The following is a 16,259-nucleotide window of genomic DNA, read 5'->3' as shown; positions in this document are numbered from 1 at the left end:
CAATACTACAATTGAGTTATATATTAACAGTGGCCGTATCAACACTGGACAAGATTCTATCTCAGATGCATTGCAACCGAGTTTGGGGTTTGAACTTTGAAAAATAAAAATGGAGAAAACAATCATTGTAAGAAAAACATACTTACTTTAATGAGAGTGTCAGTTTCTTCCATTGTTTGTAAAGTCTCTAATACCTGTAATATTGCGAGAACAAACTGTTATTCAAGTGTCTGTACACTTATTTTTATATAATAAATGCATAAATCATAAATAAGTATCATAAATACTTGGTTTTTTTTAAACAGGACCGAGGTAGAGTAATTAGTTCTTTTAGTACAATACCAAGTTTCTATGCATAAATTTCATACTGACTCTGGCTGTTATTTATGTTCATGAAATCAAAGCTGTTCACATTTCCAATGGACTTTGAAAGCTGAACACAATCAAATTTCTTTCACAATGCTGTCAACGAGAATATGTAACATAGCAGGCACTAGTTACCCACCATGATGTCCAGCTAGTGAAATATACAGAGACGTCAAAAAATGTTCTTCTCACTCGTGAGATAAATTCATTGGTAATCAGACAATATGATAACCTAAACCTACCTTTGAGGACTGCTTGGATTTTTCAAAGCATGACAATAGCTTAGCTACCCCATAGACATTGCTAAGTATCCATATAACAGGAACTACTAATGGTAACAATGGCAAAATTGAATATACCTGTAAAATTGAAACATTACAAACTATTAGAAATAAGTTACGGATATCCCATACTATTTACCTGTTGTTGGCCACAATTTAAATTTATTCCAAACAAAGTGGCTACTCTACATACATGAGTCAAATGTTTATGTCTATATTTGTTCTTGTATTATCATTATCACAAATATTATATTTGTATTTATAAATACTTACAGGCAATAAGATAAACATTGTACTCCAATGACCCATGTCATCTTTTAAAAACACAAATCTTATCACATTGGTCAGTAGGGAGAGGATCTGTAATGAAAATAATGGATCATAAATGACTTCCCATGGGGGTAGGATGCATTGAGTTGAAAAGATAATACGCCTCAGTAGACTAATTTCATTACATTTAGCTTCATACAATTATAACATACAGTTTGGTGATCACTTTGTACAAACATATGGATATGTTTGACATGATTTTTGATATTTTGAAGTTGTGATCAATGGTTTTAAAAAGACTGGTTTGAGATTTTTAATATGCAATTATTGCATCAATTCTTTAATGTTTCACTTCTCAAGATTTCTCAGAAACAAAAAACAAAACAAAACTACAACACCTTTCAAAAATAAACAGCATTCATTTGTAGTTATAACATTTCAAGAGGAATTTCAAAAACAAAAACTGAAATTTGTTCTTTTGAATAATACATGTACTGCATAATGTTTGACTCACCAAAACTAAAGGTAGAATCCATCGTTCCATCAAACTATTGCACACCAACCTTTTATTTTCTAACAAACCGACTGGTTTACTGGTACCATGCCATAGACACTTTCTGTTAAAAGACAATGAGAACATTCACAAATAATTTGTCAACTTTTACAATCAATTATAATTCTCAAACTTTCTTCAGTAATGAGCTATCACTTGATCATTTACAGAATTTTAAACTAACATGAAGGATCACATTTTCTCCCTTTATGCAGAAGCTACAAAATAATACAGACTAAAGGAGCACCGCTCTAGAACGTGTCAGTGTTCTAAATTATTAAGGCTCTAAACTTATTTAGCTTATTTGGCAAAGTTTGTACTTCACGAAATCACTAATCATTAGGTCTATAAATCCTGATCTCAATGCAGCACTACACACCTAAGTATTTGTGCATAAGGTGTTTCTAACACTTTGAACTGTGAAGGTCTCATTGGTTCGTGAGCTGTGGCATCAGACACTTCCTTTAAGATCTCAGCTGTACAAGGGTTGTATAGTTCTCCTGCTTCAAGCTCCAGGCCCTCAACATCTTCAGGCGACTGCAGAATAAACAATAACCAGATAACAGAAATCTGTACTATTGTTTTGCCTTTTAAGGTTTTTTTTTTTATCAGAATCGCATGATTTTATACTGAACCATATCACTTGCTGTAAACACAGCTTACAATGCTTATACAGATGTTAGCAGGTTACTTGTATTGGTTTCCAAGTTTGTCTTCACATTTCCTCTAGCAGTGACAGACATTGTTGAAAATTTTGTACAAATGAAAGAGACAATATCAGTTACAAACACCATGGTTTTAGGGCCTTCAGATCCCTGACTTAGAACGGAATCATAATGCTCAAAAAATACCTCAAACTGACCGGTGCTACCGACATTGCTAGTAATCCTTACTGTGGAACAATAACATCTATATTCCCTGAACTGTGGAGTAATAAGACCTGTATTCCCCTGCCTACCAAACATCCACCCTAACTCAGTCAAAACATGTCAGTGAGAGTACAATATACAAGTTGGTGATATTCTTACTGTCAGGATTAATAAATATACAATGGCGATATCCCACTTAAAAGGCAATAACATCACTGTCACATCACAATATTAAAAGTAAACCAAACTCATTGAAACAGTTAATGGCATTTCATGGTTAGCACACGCTGTCCATAGCATATAGCATTCATGTCAAAAACCTCTATCAGCACTAATTTAATACAGTGATTGCTGCATAAAGATCTGGTGATCTTCTTAATACCTGCATTTCTTTGACTTTAGCTGGTACAAGTTGTCCTGGTCTTAAGGCAATGACATCATCTTTGACCAGTAAGTGACAGGGTAGATTGACAAGACTACCATCTCTGTATGTCCACTGCATGGACACACTCCTAGATAAAGGTGTATGTAAATCAGGATACAGTTTCTCATCCCAGCTGCTACAAGATGTGATGCAACCTTAAGAATGGCAAATAGCAAATTTATATTAAAACAGACTGGTAGTATGAACATACAACCATAGAGGGTTTCACTTTTGGTCCATTCTGACTCAGATTCCATAAATACAATGTTGATTAGGTCACAAGAAACATGGAATAAATAGGCCATCCTAAAGTTAAGGATAGAAATATGAACTGGGCAAGGACCCTTGACCTATCCCCATCTTCAAACAGAAACCAGATCTGTATCATCCGCAAAATGGCCAGTTCTATAATGTTAGTTTTTATACAGCCCTTTCTCACTCTGTGCTCCTGTGCTTTTTAATTACATGTATTAACCCTGACATGCAGCAACATGATGTAGGCCCTTCTATACTTCCTCAACTCCATGGGTTGCATAGCACATGACCACCATGCACTGAGACTATACTTGTATAGCTTATACTTAGAGCTGGCTTAACATATACCTACCTTGTAATATTCTCAACAACTGTTCTGCTTGGTATTGCATCTCTTTTCTCCTCAGTTTCTTATCACTTCCACTCACATAAAGATTAATTATTAACAATAATACTATGACTATAGCTTCCACAACCAGCTGGTAGTTACTGAAAATACACCAAAGAACATCATATATACATATTTGAATGAAAAAAATATAATAGGTTTTATATTAACCTTGTCATTATATTGCATCTACAGCATTTGTTCTGTGTTCTGTGTTCAAAAATTACCATTATTCATCCAATTTTGCACACATTGTGCTTGAGGAATTATGGATGAATTTTTATTTTGTATTATAATAGGCCAATGATACTTTATCATTCCCCAACATTTTGTCTGCACTCAGGTGTAAAATACTCATCTATCAACCACGTCAATCATATTTTCTTTGGCTGAACAAAGACAAACATTGGGCAATAAGAATATTTTAAATGCACAAAATAAATATTTGTATATTTCTGTTCACTATTTTTTTTCACTTTTATTTTCATGTGTTTTTTTTTTCAACTTTCATTCAGTGAATAACTTACCTTGGTTTATTGACAGCCCCATAGCATACCAAAATCAGCATAGCTGCTAGAAATAACTTTGTTGCACTAGTCCAATGTAACGTACAGTAAGGTTGGTAGGACAAACTAGTGCAGTGATGTGGTACCTGTTCCAACTTCCAGTTCTTCTCTTTCTGATAGGATCTTATTTCTCCCTGGATGACAGTATGAAGCTTCTTCAGTGCTTCTCTTGTAGAAAGCCCCATCTTTTCTTGCGATGACATTTCCTGCAAAAGAGTGAGGGACCAAGAGTGATGAGGAGTAATGATAGGCGAATGGTTAGAGTGGCTGGCTAGGAGTCTGCAGGTTGAAGGTTCAAGCCCCATCACTGCCATTTGTTTCTGAATGGCTAAAGTCCTTGGGCAAGATTTGAACCATGATTGTGCCCCAGTCAACCTAGCTGTATAATTGGGGACCTGGTAGGATAGAGGTTGCAATGTGAATGCTTTAAACGTATGTACATGTGTGATCATGGATGTATTCTAGATGTATACATCCATTATGTATTGTAATATGTTGGACGCAGTAAAATTATACCTAAGGGCACAAATATTTGGCTGTTGCTGTGGTCTTAGTTGCTAGGAATATGTATCAATTATTTGAATGTATATCAACTTGTGCAACCAGTGTTTATCTTTACAATATACACTATCCACATTTGGCTGTTGCTATGAGTGTGGTCTTGCTGCTTGGCATACACGTGTTCTTATTTATCCACTTGCCTTAAAGGCACCCAAGTTGTTATCTTTGCCATGTACATATACACCACCATTTGGCTGTTGCTATGGGCATGGTCTTGTTACTAGGCATATATGTGTTCATGTACATATGCATTGAACTAACATTTTAACACCCAGTATAGTTTTTTCACACAAGTAAATTTAAATCAAGGCTTTTCACACAAGTAAAAAAAGCTTGATATAAAGACAGTCAGCATAACGTTTTTAAATTATTAAATCATCCAGGATTTACATTTCACTTTCACTTGTCCAGTTTATACACACAAACATTACATGGAAATGATAGTTTGAGAAACATGAGCTATTTTAGTAATTTGATAGACTTGCATCATTCATGCATAATAGGTATGAAACTATCAAAGATCATACCACTATGAGGCAATTGAACACATGACTTAAATTAAAAGAATGAAACTAAGTGACTGAAAGCATCCTTCATCTAAATATCAATACTATAACTTTTGACACAACTTGTCTCAATAGTTTTTTACTTGCACGTGACATCATACATTCAGGAACTTCTAAATTGACACACTGCACCTTTTTCTACTCCGGGTATATTCAAGAACACTTCTGAATCAAGACTTCTCCTCACTGAAAGACTCAGGAGCACTTCTGAATAGAGACCTTGTATCCACAATCGATGTTTTCCACCAACTTACAGAAGACAGTCTTACTGTATATCATGTCTGTGTGACTGATAACACTCTAACCTTGACTGGGAACTTTATTACAACTCCTTCAATCAAAACGTAGAGCTAAGCTGGTGAATCAAGTTTCTTGGCAAACAATGGCAGTCCGATTTTATAAGATGATGTTGCTTATTTTACTCCTGATTTGTCACCTTCAAGAGTCTGACACCAAGCAATCGGTATGTAAAGTTTATAACTTCACACACGTGGACTGTAAATCCAGAGGACTGACATCAATTCCACACACTTTGCCAACATTTGCAACGCATTTATCCTTGTCTGATAATGCTATCTCATCATTCCCATCAAGTGGCTTTACCGGCCTTGAGAAATTACAGGTACTGAGTATTTGGAAAAATATCATCACAGAACTGTGTGCTACCTGCCTTAAAGGACTTCCTCAACTCAAATATTTGGATATTACCGTCAACAAAATTGTAACAGTTGATGGACACATTTTCAAGTACGTACCTCGACTTGAAATATTGGATATTTCTTTCAATAAACTCACTATAATTCCAGATCAAATGTTTTCTGCACTCAGAAATTTACGGTCACTGGACATCAGTTCAAATGAAATTGTTTCATTGTCATCATCAGCATTTCAAGGACTAACCAATCTACAGACATTACTACTACAACGTAATCAAATCACTCACTTACCAGACAATATATTCCAAGACCTGAAACAACTGAAAATTCTAGATTTGTCCTTTGATAAACTATTTTGTTTTCCAAACAAGCAAATTCAACAAATTACAAATATTGAGACTGTCATCTTTGACGGAAACGACCTCAGTTCAACATGTAGTGAAATAAATCTGAAAAACCTGACAACACTCAAAAAAGTTTCACTCTCTAGATGCGATATTCAAGACTCTATGATAGAAAACATCAAATTACCAGATTCCGGATTAGAAGACTTGGATTTATCAGGAAATGATTTATCATGTCCAAATCTGAGTACAATGATGAAAAACATTTCAAAGCTACGCCTGGAATTCTCCGGGAATAAAGACCCGTGCTTACAGAAAGTATTTGAAGATCTTCAACATTTTGTTGTCAAAGACCTCAGCCTTCGCAATATGCATCTATCTGTAGTATACACAACAGGCTTGCAAAATACACAGGTAGAAAAGGTATCTTTGCAGCACAATAAACTGACAAATTTCACAGATAATTTTTTGCAGTGGGTGCCATCCTTGACAATATTGGATTTAAGTTTTAATAATTTTGAACATCTGCCTTACACAAATTTGGCTCATCTTACATTTTTGAAAGAGTTGTATTTTTCAGACAACAAGATAAAATCACTTGATACTATACATTTTATTTCCTTAACAAAACTTGAAGTTTTAGATTTATCCAAAAATTTAATAACAGAACTTCCACATGCAGTGTTTGCTCCTCTCATAGCACTGAAATCACTTCATTTAGATGGTAATACGATACAAACTAGCAAATTTGATCATCCTTTCCAAAATTTACCCAATTTGAGGGCATTATCAATATCTTGTACTTTCGTTAGGCTTTTGTATTTAGCTGATGTTCCAACTTTGCACCACTTGTCTATAGTTGGTTTCAAAAATGATATCGGTTTCACAAGCACTTTATTTGATTCATCCATGAAGAATCTGTCACAGCTCAAAACATTGGAGATTGAGCAAACTTCAATTTGGTTTGTCGCAGAACTTCTTGAAAATCCATTTTTTTCTGTAACTATGTTATCACTGACTCAAGTTAAGTTTTCTTTAAGTATAACACCTTCAAAATTTTTGAGATTATTTCCGAATGTCAGGAAGATCTCATTAAGCAATATGAACGCCATCCAAAGTATGGAAGACATTCCTAAATCTTTATTACAGCTGGAAAGATTGAGTCTTTACAACACAAAAATCACACAGATTGACACAAAACGTCTTCGTGTTTATCCAAATCTCACTTTCCTTCATATTGTCAATCATGGTCCATTTGATTGCTCAAAGTGCCGTACAATGGCAGAATTCATTGAATGGATGAGAACAGACAAAATACTTCAACTATCAATCTCACCAAATCTTTGTTCATTCCCGAATGAAATGAAAGGAGTTTCAATATTCACTTTGGAGTATGGATTAGAATGTAATTTAGCTTTCATGGTTTCAGTTCCTCTAACTTCAATTTTTGTATTTTTCGCTATCTGCACAGGATTGTGTTTTCATTTCCGTTGGTATTTACAGTATGCTATTTTCCTTCTTAAACTAAAGCGTGGTGGTTATCAACTTCAAGTCAATGATGAGGAGCAACCATTGAATATCAGATATGATGCATTTGTTTGTTACAATGAAAATGACAGAGATTGGGTCATGCAGCAATTAGTTCCTAATTTGGAAAATATTGATCCACCAAATTTCAAACTCTGTTTACATGAACGTGATTTTATGCCAGGTATTGATATTTTTGATAATATTCTGGACAGTATAGAGAATAGTCATAAAACTATGTTGATACTGTCACCTGGCTTTGCAGAAAGTGAGTGGTGTTATTTTGAGATGAGAATGGCTCAAGGTCATTTATTTCGACAGAAGAGAAATCTTCTTCTTCTTGTCATGTTGCATAAGATTCCAGACAACATTATGCCTAGAATTTTGCGAAAGATGTTACTCACTCAGAAATATATCAAATGGCCTGAGCATGTAGTTGGAAGAAGACTATTTTGGGAGAAACTGAAAGTTGCGCTGAAAACCGATAATAGAGTGAACAGAGTGGCAGATGTTTGACCTTTGACACAGCAGTAACTTGCCCAGATTTTATAAAAAAATTGCCACCATTTTAAATTCCAGACTTTAATTTTGGTAGTTTTACCCGAGACTAAGTAGTATTTATAGATTCACTTTGACTTTACACTTTTTCTTGCAAAGTCACTCACTATTTGTTGGTATATTAGCCCACAACAGGTACCGCTACGAGGGGGCTATATGAATGACTCATGTTCATATGCCCATCTGTTCATTCATCCATGGACAACTACATTTCTGACACCCACAAGTCAATTTCAACCAAACCCGGCACAAATGTCAGACATTATTTTAAATGTGGATCCAATAGCCTAACACTTGAATGATTTGAACAACACATACATTTTTGGTAATTTTATAAATGTGCACATTTTTAGAGTTATTACTGTAACAACTTAATAATACAACAATAGTTTTTATCAATAAAAGTTATCTAGCACTAAAGATCATTCTTACTATTTCAACAATACACTTTATTAACACAGTTGACTTGATTTTATAGAATATTTATCATACATAAATAGCTGAACTGTAGACTTTTACCAATTCTGATTTTAACTTGGTACAATGATGATTTGGAGAAATGATTTTAAAAAACAACTTTTTAATATAATCCAGTGACCAATTGGTACAGACTATAAAAATATCTATTAAAGAACTAAACATTATTATCAGCATATTTTGGCTTGTTTTGTGTTTTTATTAGTGTTGTGATTGTTGTATGTTTGAGTAACATGAGATTTTCGTACAACCCACCCAGGCCACTGTGTGGTTGGTGATATGTTTGAGTCACATGTGAGATTTTAGTACGACCCACCCAGGCCACTGTGTGGTTGGTGATATGTTTGAGTCACATGTGAGATTTTAGTACGACCCACCCAGGCCACTGTGTGGTTGGTGATATGTTTGAGTCACATGTGAGATTTTAGTACAACCCACCCAGGCCACTGTGTGGTTGGTGGTATGTTTGAGTCACATGTGAGATTTCAGTACAACCCACCCAGGCCACTGTGTGGTTGGTGATATGTTTGAGTCACATGTGAGATTTTAGTACGACCCACCCAGGCCACTGTGTGGTTGGTGAAATGTTTGAGTCACATGTAAGATTTTAGTATGACCCACCCAGGCCACTATGTGGTTGGTGATATGTTTGAGTCACATGTGAGATTTCAGTATGACCCACCCAGGCCACTGTGTGGTTGGTGATATGTTTGAGTCACATGTGAGATTTTAGTATGACCCACCCAGGCCACTGTGTGGTTGGTGATATGTTTGAGTCACATGTGAGATTTTAGTATGACCCACCCAGGCCACTGTGTGGTTGGTGATATGTTTGAGTCACATGTGAGATTTTAGTACGACCCACCCAGGCCACTATGTGGTTGGTGATATGTTTGAGTCACATGTGAGATTTCAGTATGACCCACAACCCACCCAGGCCACTGTGTGGTTGGTGATATGTTTGAGTCACGTGAGATTTTAGTACGACCCACCCAGGCCACTGTGTGGTTGGTGAAATGTTTGAGTCACATGTAAGATTTTAGTATGACCCACCCAGGCCACTATGTGGTTGGTGATATGTTTGAGTCACATGTGAGATTTCAGTATGACCCACCCAGGCCACTGTGTGGTTGGTGATATGTTTGAGTCACATGTGAGATTTCAGTATGACCCACCCAGGCCACTGTGTGGTTGGTGATATGTTTGAGTCACATGTGAGATTTTAGTATGACCCACCCAGGCCACTGTGTGGTTGGTGATATGTTTGAGTCACATGTGAGATTTTAGTACGACCCACCCAGGCCACTGTGTGGTTGGTGATATGTTTGAGTCACATGTGAGATTTTAGTATGACCCACCCAGGCCACTGTGTGGTTGGTGATATGTTTGAGTCACATGTGAGATTTTAGTACGACCCACCCAGGCCACTGTGTGGTTGGTGATATGTTTGAGTCACATGTGAGATTTTAGTACAACCCACCCAGGCCACTGTGTGGTTGGTGATATGTTTGAGTCACATATGAGATTTTAGTACGACCCACCCAGGCCACTGTGTGGTTGGTGATATGTTTGAGTCACATGTGAGATTTTAGTACAACCCACCCAGGCCACTGTGTGGTTGGTGGTATGTTTGAGTCACATGTGAGATTTCAGTACAACCCACCCAGGCCACTGTGTGGTTGGTGATATGTTTGAGTCACATGTTAACTTTCAAGTCAATCCAAACATATTTATACCTTTCAATCATTCAACTAGGTTACTTTAATCAATATGAATTGTTCAAATAAAATAAAACATATTTCGGTACTTCGAAATTGACAAAATATCACTTTTTGAACATATGAAGTGCTATATAGTATGGTCAGACCATCATCAGTATTGGTTTCAATAACATCGTTACACCCTAAGTAAAATCCTCACCAAAACACACTTCACCAGGCTTGCTAGAACAATATTGCTTTGTTTGCACCTGGCATAATAATATGTGTATGTGTGTGGACTTGGCTGGAATACTTATAATAAAGCACTTCATAGCGTACGCTTTAGAGCACCGACTGATTTGATGGAAAATCACTCTTTTGGACATAAACTTGCATTTCACTGATGTGATCACTTTCATTTGAACAATTTTTCATCTAGATACACTACGAAATGTTCCCATCACATACCAAGGCAATAGGTCTGACAGGTTTTTTTTTTCACACACATACACCATGGAACTTGGAAGTAGGAAGGATGTACACACACACACACACACACACACACATTTTACCATGCCTGTACTAGTATCACTACTGAACAGTACAGTTGTGCATAGACGTGGGTGGAGAGTCTATGAGTTGTGCTGATAAAAATCAACAATCAAACAATCTTGCAACAAATTACCATGTTCTCTGCATTGCAGTGAAGTTGGAGATATGCAGTATATGTTTGATGACAGAAGTTATCAGAGTATCAAATGTTATCATGGGAACAAGCATCAACCCTGGAATTCACTCCGATAAGATGTTACATTGTAAAAGTTATCCATATGTATGGAAGACGATTGACAGTAAATATTGTATAGTCATTAACATTACATGCACAATTGTTAATCCATAATAGAGTGATTATTTCTTTTCAAGTCATTAACATCCATTTGGATTGCAAGTGAAGTCGCAATCTCAATCTGAGCCGATTGACCCGAAAAAATTTCGACTCATATAATATCCACAGCGCCCAGTACAAACACTTCCATTGTATGACAAAAATACGCACCTTGCATTAGTGAATCACTGCTTACCACGAATAATATTGTTTTCTGTTATTTTCATGAAACTTGCAAAAATCATAACCAGTGATGTGCGAATTGACCTCCCCCCATGTTGTTTTTGCCGCAATTAGTTTGGTCGTAACACTCAACTCGACTGGTTATTTGCAGCCATTGAGGGCGCTGTGAGAGGAAACCTCACAGGGATAGCAACAAATGCAAAGATGCGCTTGTCATCATCCTGGTCGGAACCTCAGAGTAATTGCCATCTCCTAATTTATTTTGCTATGCTGATGTCAACACAAATAAGTTTTCTCATTTCTAATTTCCATATAATGCAAACATAAGTCTGGTACCTGAATTTTGCTCCAAATGCAAATTTCTACTCGGTCAAAAAAATTTCTTAGTGGCAAATTCCAAATTTTCACTTCTAGCTATGGACCCAGAGTCCATGAACTTTTAATTTTCCTGTTGAACGTTGCTGACTGGAGGTGGCCAACCATTTCCTTTCTTTCATATAAGTATGTTGCAATTGCATTTTGCTAATATACATGTAAATGGAAATACCTCAGTTCAACTTTGGTGTAAAGAAAGCCAGTTAAGATTGCAGTTATCCCTCAGTTGTCTTTTCTGACTAAGATTTTGATTTTGATCCCCTTCTTTAGTTAAGGTCAATTAGCACAAATTACCAATTCATAACATTTAGATGGGTGGGGTTGACATGATTTCAATAATTATAATCATTCAAATAAGTGATGTCTTGTCCGAGTTCTTCAAATTATATTAAAAACTTTTAATATTCTTCAATAATATCAGGCAGCAATGTAGATTGAAGACTGATGCGTCATGTGCACTCCACCAGCACCAGCTCTGCTCTGTAAAGGGGTTGACCGATATTTGAGGGCGCCCCATCACAGCGACCGATGTTTGAGGGCGCCCCATCACAGCATACCTTACACACTATGTTGATTGCCACTCCAGGAAATAAAAGGTATTTTCATTTCACATTACTGTAATGCTACATTACATGTGGTGATCACTCCTAAGTTCATGTTACCTTCAGTGAAAATGCAATAAATATTCGTTGTTCACCTATTGCATATGCATTCCATGCATTTCTGCTGACACCCATGGGGCAATGCGGCCCATAGCATCAATTTCCAAATGAGACAACACAAGTTCAAAGTGGTGTTTCTCTAGACTTGTGCATAATGTAAGTGATGTGAAACCATGACAACACTCTCTCAAACCCAAAGTTTTGGTAAATGGCATTATTTCCTGGAGTGGCATTATTTCCTGGAGTGGTATTCTTAATGTTTTACACTCATCTGTAAAGCCATATATCACATAAAATGTATACATCATAAACAAGTAGGTAAACTATATTTATTTCACTCTACAAGATTGTGGTGAATATATTTGCATCACTGTCAATAAGACATGAGACAATACAATACAACACAGTACAATACACTTATACAATACAATACACTTATACAATACACTAATACAATACAATACAATACAATACAATACAATACAATACAATGCAATATCATGCATAAAATAATGTTACAATAAGACACAATGACAATACAATACAGTATAATACCATACAATACAATACCATTCTTTACAATACAATGATATAATACAATACTATACGTACAATACAATAATACCATGTTCAATTTTTAGTTTTTGAACAATTTTCAGCATGCCTCTACTTTTTTCTTGGCATCTCAGCTGTACGCTAATTAATCTTAGCCTTCCGTTTCTTTGAAACCTCCTTGAAAAATATAAATATTGCCTTTACAGCTCTGTAGAGATATTCAAAGCCCAACATGGTACGGAAATCCGAATCAGGTACTGCTGTGTAGAACACATATGATGGTACCAGTGGATTGCCAATTGGCAAGGAACAAGTACAGGTCCTTTGACATTTGCATTCCACAGCATCAAGACTGTTTGTAGAAATGTGTGAACGTGTCAGGAAAAGCTGATACTCGTCATCTCTTCTGTGAATAGACACATGATAAACTATCTTGACATCATCATCTCCAAATATGGAGTATCTCGCCACTGCTAAAGATTCACATGCAATCTGTGGAACAACACGGTTGATGCATGAATGATCCGTTACTCGTGAAGCTTTGTTCTGTTAACAAAAAAAAAAATTTCATAGACAACACATTGTTATAAATGCCTAGCAGTAAAGCCAGCAAAGCCTGTCAACCTGAACAGGCAAAATGTTTCTCGTAAGTAAGGCGTAAAAAATAAAATTGTGTGGTTCTGATTACATTCAATTTTAAAATAGGTGGGGTAGGTAGATTTTTTATTTTATTTTATTATAAATTTGTTTTTATGTGTGAGTGTCTAGTTCAGGTTTTCCATTGTTTTCCAAATGGTCTCTGTGTTCTTTATTTCTTCCTATCAGATGTACATCCATTACAGATTGGAAGAATAGTTTTATATCGTCTTTTTAAGATGATGTCAGTTTCCGCACCCACTATTTCTTGCGAGATTTCACGATTTTCGTGATTTTATTATTATTTTTCTCGAACATATTATTATCATAAAGTGTTTAAAATGAAAGAAAATAAAAATGAGAATTTTGCCTTATCAAACTATTATGTACTGTATCTCTAATTCATACAAGATTTGTTGATGTACATTTTTGTAACAATGTCATTAATTTGATGGTCACCACCATAATATCACTGGACAGTGGTTATGTAAAAGTCTGTTTATTTGATTACTGTTCTGGTTCAGTGATATACAAGCCTTCATAAAAGACATAGCCCCCAACTGGTTTGTTGTATAACAAAGTTTTTGTCCAAATTAAGATTTGACCTTGAAGATGAAGGTCAAGGTCAAAAGTCAATATGACCGGCATTTTGCCATCAAGGTCAATGTAACGTAATTAAGGGTCATCCATATGTTTCACTAAGTATGTTACTTCGCACTACATTTAATTGAAATCTGCTGATGCATGTCGGAGTTCACAGATGGACACGTGCAATGCAGACATACAGATGGATGAAACCCAGTGTAGTAGCCGCCTCCGGGCATTGCCCTTTGGGGGCTAACAACCGTATTGGGACAGATGTTAACAAATTCATTGACACATCATAGTTTCAAACTGGTTCGTTTTGTGATAACATATAATAGCTTAATAAACTGTCCGGTATGTTTCATGAATACATGTCAAGATTTATCAAGGTCTACACGTGAACAAGAAGCTAGACATGATATGAAGTTTTACATGTAATTTAAAACATATTATCTTTACTATACATTTGTAATTTTAGATGAGGGAGTTTCGTGATTATCATTACTAGGAATGTTCCCACAAACTCTTCCAAGAAATCCCTAAAATGGCTAAACACATGTCAAGTACAGAAGGGTTTCTTTGAAAGATTTCAAAGTTGATGTAAATTACGAAGGTCCTATCATCAAAAACATTACATAAGTTGTTGACAGTGATCAATAAAAGTGTACTAAAGACAGAAATAAGTCTCCTGGATTTTTTTCTTTTAAGTTTATTTCAATTTCTTTAATTTAACGATCTTGTGTACACATCTACTCCTCCAACAGCAAAATGTATACAAACCTGCGTAAGTGAGACGAGTTGCATAGTATGTGTATCATCACACATAGCTGTGACTTCAAAAACACTCGCTACACAACACTCTTCACCACAGATAGTAATGGACCGTTTACTGTCGTCATGTCTTCTGATGGGTGAAATATGAACATAGGAATTACTCGGAATAATGCTCTTTGTTTTCCAAACTACTACCCAACAATAAATATGGTCACTGTGGCATTTCAAAATGTACATACAAATTTTCTGGTCTGTAAAATGAAATAGAGGAAAGAAAAGCAACGTGTATGATTCAAACCAATTCATAGGATTCGGGGGATGTGGGTTCGATTACTACACATGTTACATTTCTTTCCTCAATTTCGTTAATTACACACACTGACACACACACACACACACACACACACACACACACACACACACACACACACACACAGTGACACACACACAGTGACACACGCACACATGTACGCACTCACACACACACACAATTAATAAAATATGTGTTATTTTCTATTTCATAACACATAGATATAATGTCAGGTGGTAACCTACTTATATCTTGCCTTGGTATCCTTTGTTAAAGAATGTTTATTCAAAATGTCAGGATTTAATTTCTACAGTTTTGTTCAAATACAACATCTTGGCATGTGCATGGTGTAATCATACTTACTTTATGCATGTATTACACATCATCTCGGTAGCAACTGATCTAATGACATCAGCAACCAGACCATCCAAGTCTGCTTTATTGCATCCACCATTTTGACTGCGTGCACGTGATTCCACATCAGCCCATGTTAAGAAAGTATTTGTATGATTCAATGCTCGCATTTCCTCTCCTGGAGTTACATGTCTGGAAGACCTCCGTAAGTCCTGAATAAACAATTATATATAATATCTACCTTAATATTGCTGGAAACAGAATGAAATGCAGACCTACCTACAGTTGGCAAAGTACCCCGGTAGGTATAATTATATCATTCCCTAATAGTTCTCTCCTTTCTGTAGGAAAATACTCGCAAGTCGTAAGTTTTTTTTCAATTCTAGTTGTCAAATTAAAGTGAAAAAGCATACTTTCCGTGGCTGAACAAAGATATATGTTAATATATGGACTAACAACTGAAATTTACCGCAACTGTCTTCTGTGCTACCTCTTGCAATCGATCTTTTGGTGACCTGACTATCCTTCCATAAAACTGTACCCAAAGGTTTAAAAACATGTCTCCTGATAGGTCCATA

At 35.9% G+C, this 16,259-nt stretch overlaps 2 protein-coding genes across 2 annotated transcripts in view; both read right to left on the bottom strand.

The window, feature by feature from the left end:
• The window catches only part of LOC144435144 (transmembrane protein 94-like), a 31,425-nt gene extending 19,899 nt beyond the window's left edge, over positions 1-11,526 (bottom strand). Inside the window, exons 1-9 of the mRNA XM_078123711.1 lie at positions 11,419-11,526; positions 3,934-4,178; positions 3,371-3,507; positions 2,722-2,918; positions 1,850-2,007; positions 1,432-1,534; positions 921-1,007; positions 609-725; positions 147-194 (exon numbers count right to left, since the gene is read on the bottom strand). Coding sequence (XP_077979837.1) covers positions 147-194; positions 609-725; positions 921-1,007; positions 1,432-1,534; positions 1,850-2,007; positions 2,722-2,918; positions 3,371-3,507; positions 3,934-4,175 — 1,089 coding nt within the window. The 5' untranslated portion in view covers positions 4,176-4,178; positions 11,419-11,526. The remainder of the gene's footprint in view (positions 1-146; positions 195-608; positions 726-920; positions 1,008-1,431; positions 1,535-1,849; positions 2,008-2,721; positions 2,919-3,370; positions 3,508-3,933; positions 4,179-11,418) is intronic.
• Positions 11,527-13,137: 1,611 nt separating this feature from the next.
• LOC144434782 (uncharacterized) lies at positions 13,138-15,856 on the bottom strand. Its single transcript, XM_078123278.1, has 3 exons — positions 15,691-15,856; positions 15,024-15,147; positions 13,138-13,568 (listed from the first exon to the last, which is right to left on the bottom strand). The coding sequence occupies exons 1-3, from the start codon at positions 15,849-15,851 to the stop codon at positions 13,164-13,166; spliced, it is 690 nt and encodes a 229-aa protein (XP_077979404.1). The 5' UTR covers positions 15,852-15,856; the 3' UTR covers positions 13,138-13,163.
• Positions 15,857-16,259: the final 403 nt, after the last annotated feature.

Source organism: Glandiceps talaboti, chromosome 5, assembly GCF_964340395.1.
Source record: "Glandiceps talaboti chromosome 5, keGlaTala1.1, whole genome shotgun sequence".
Taxonomy (NCBI): Eukaryota; Metazoa; Hemichordata; class Enteropneusta; family Spengelidae; genus Glandiceps; species Glandiceps talaboti.
The sequence above is the reverse complement of the archived record's forward strand: the minus strand, read 5'-3'. Positions and strand labels throughout refer to the sequence as shown.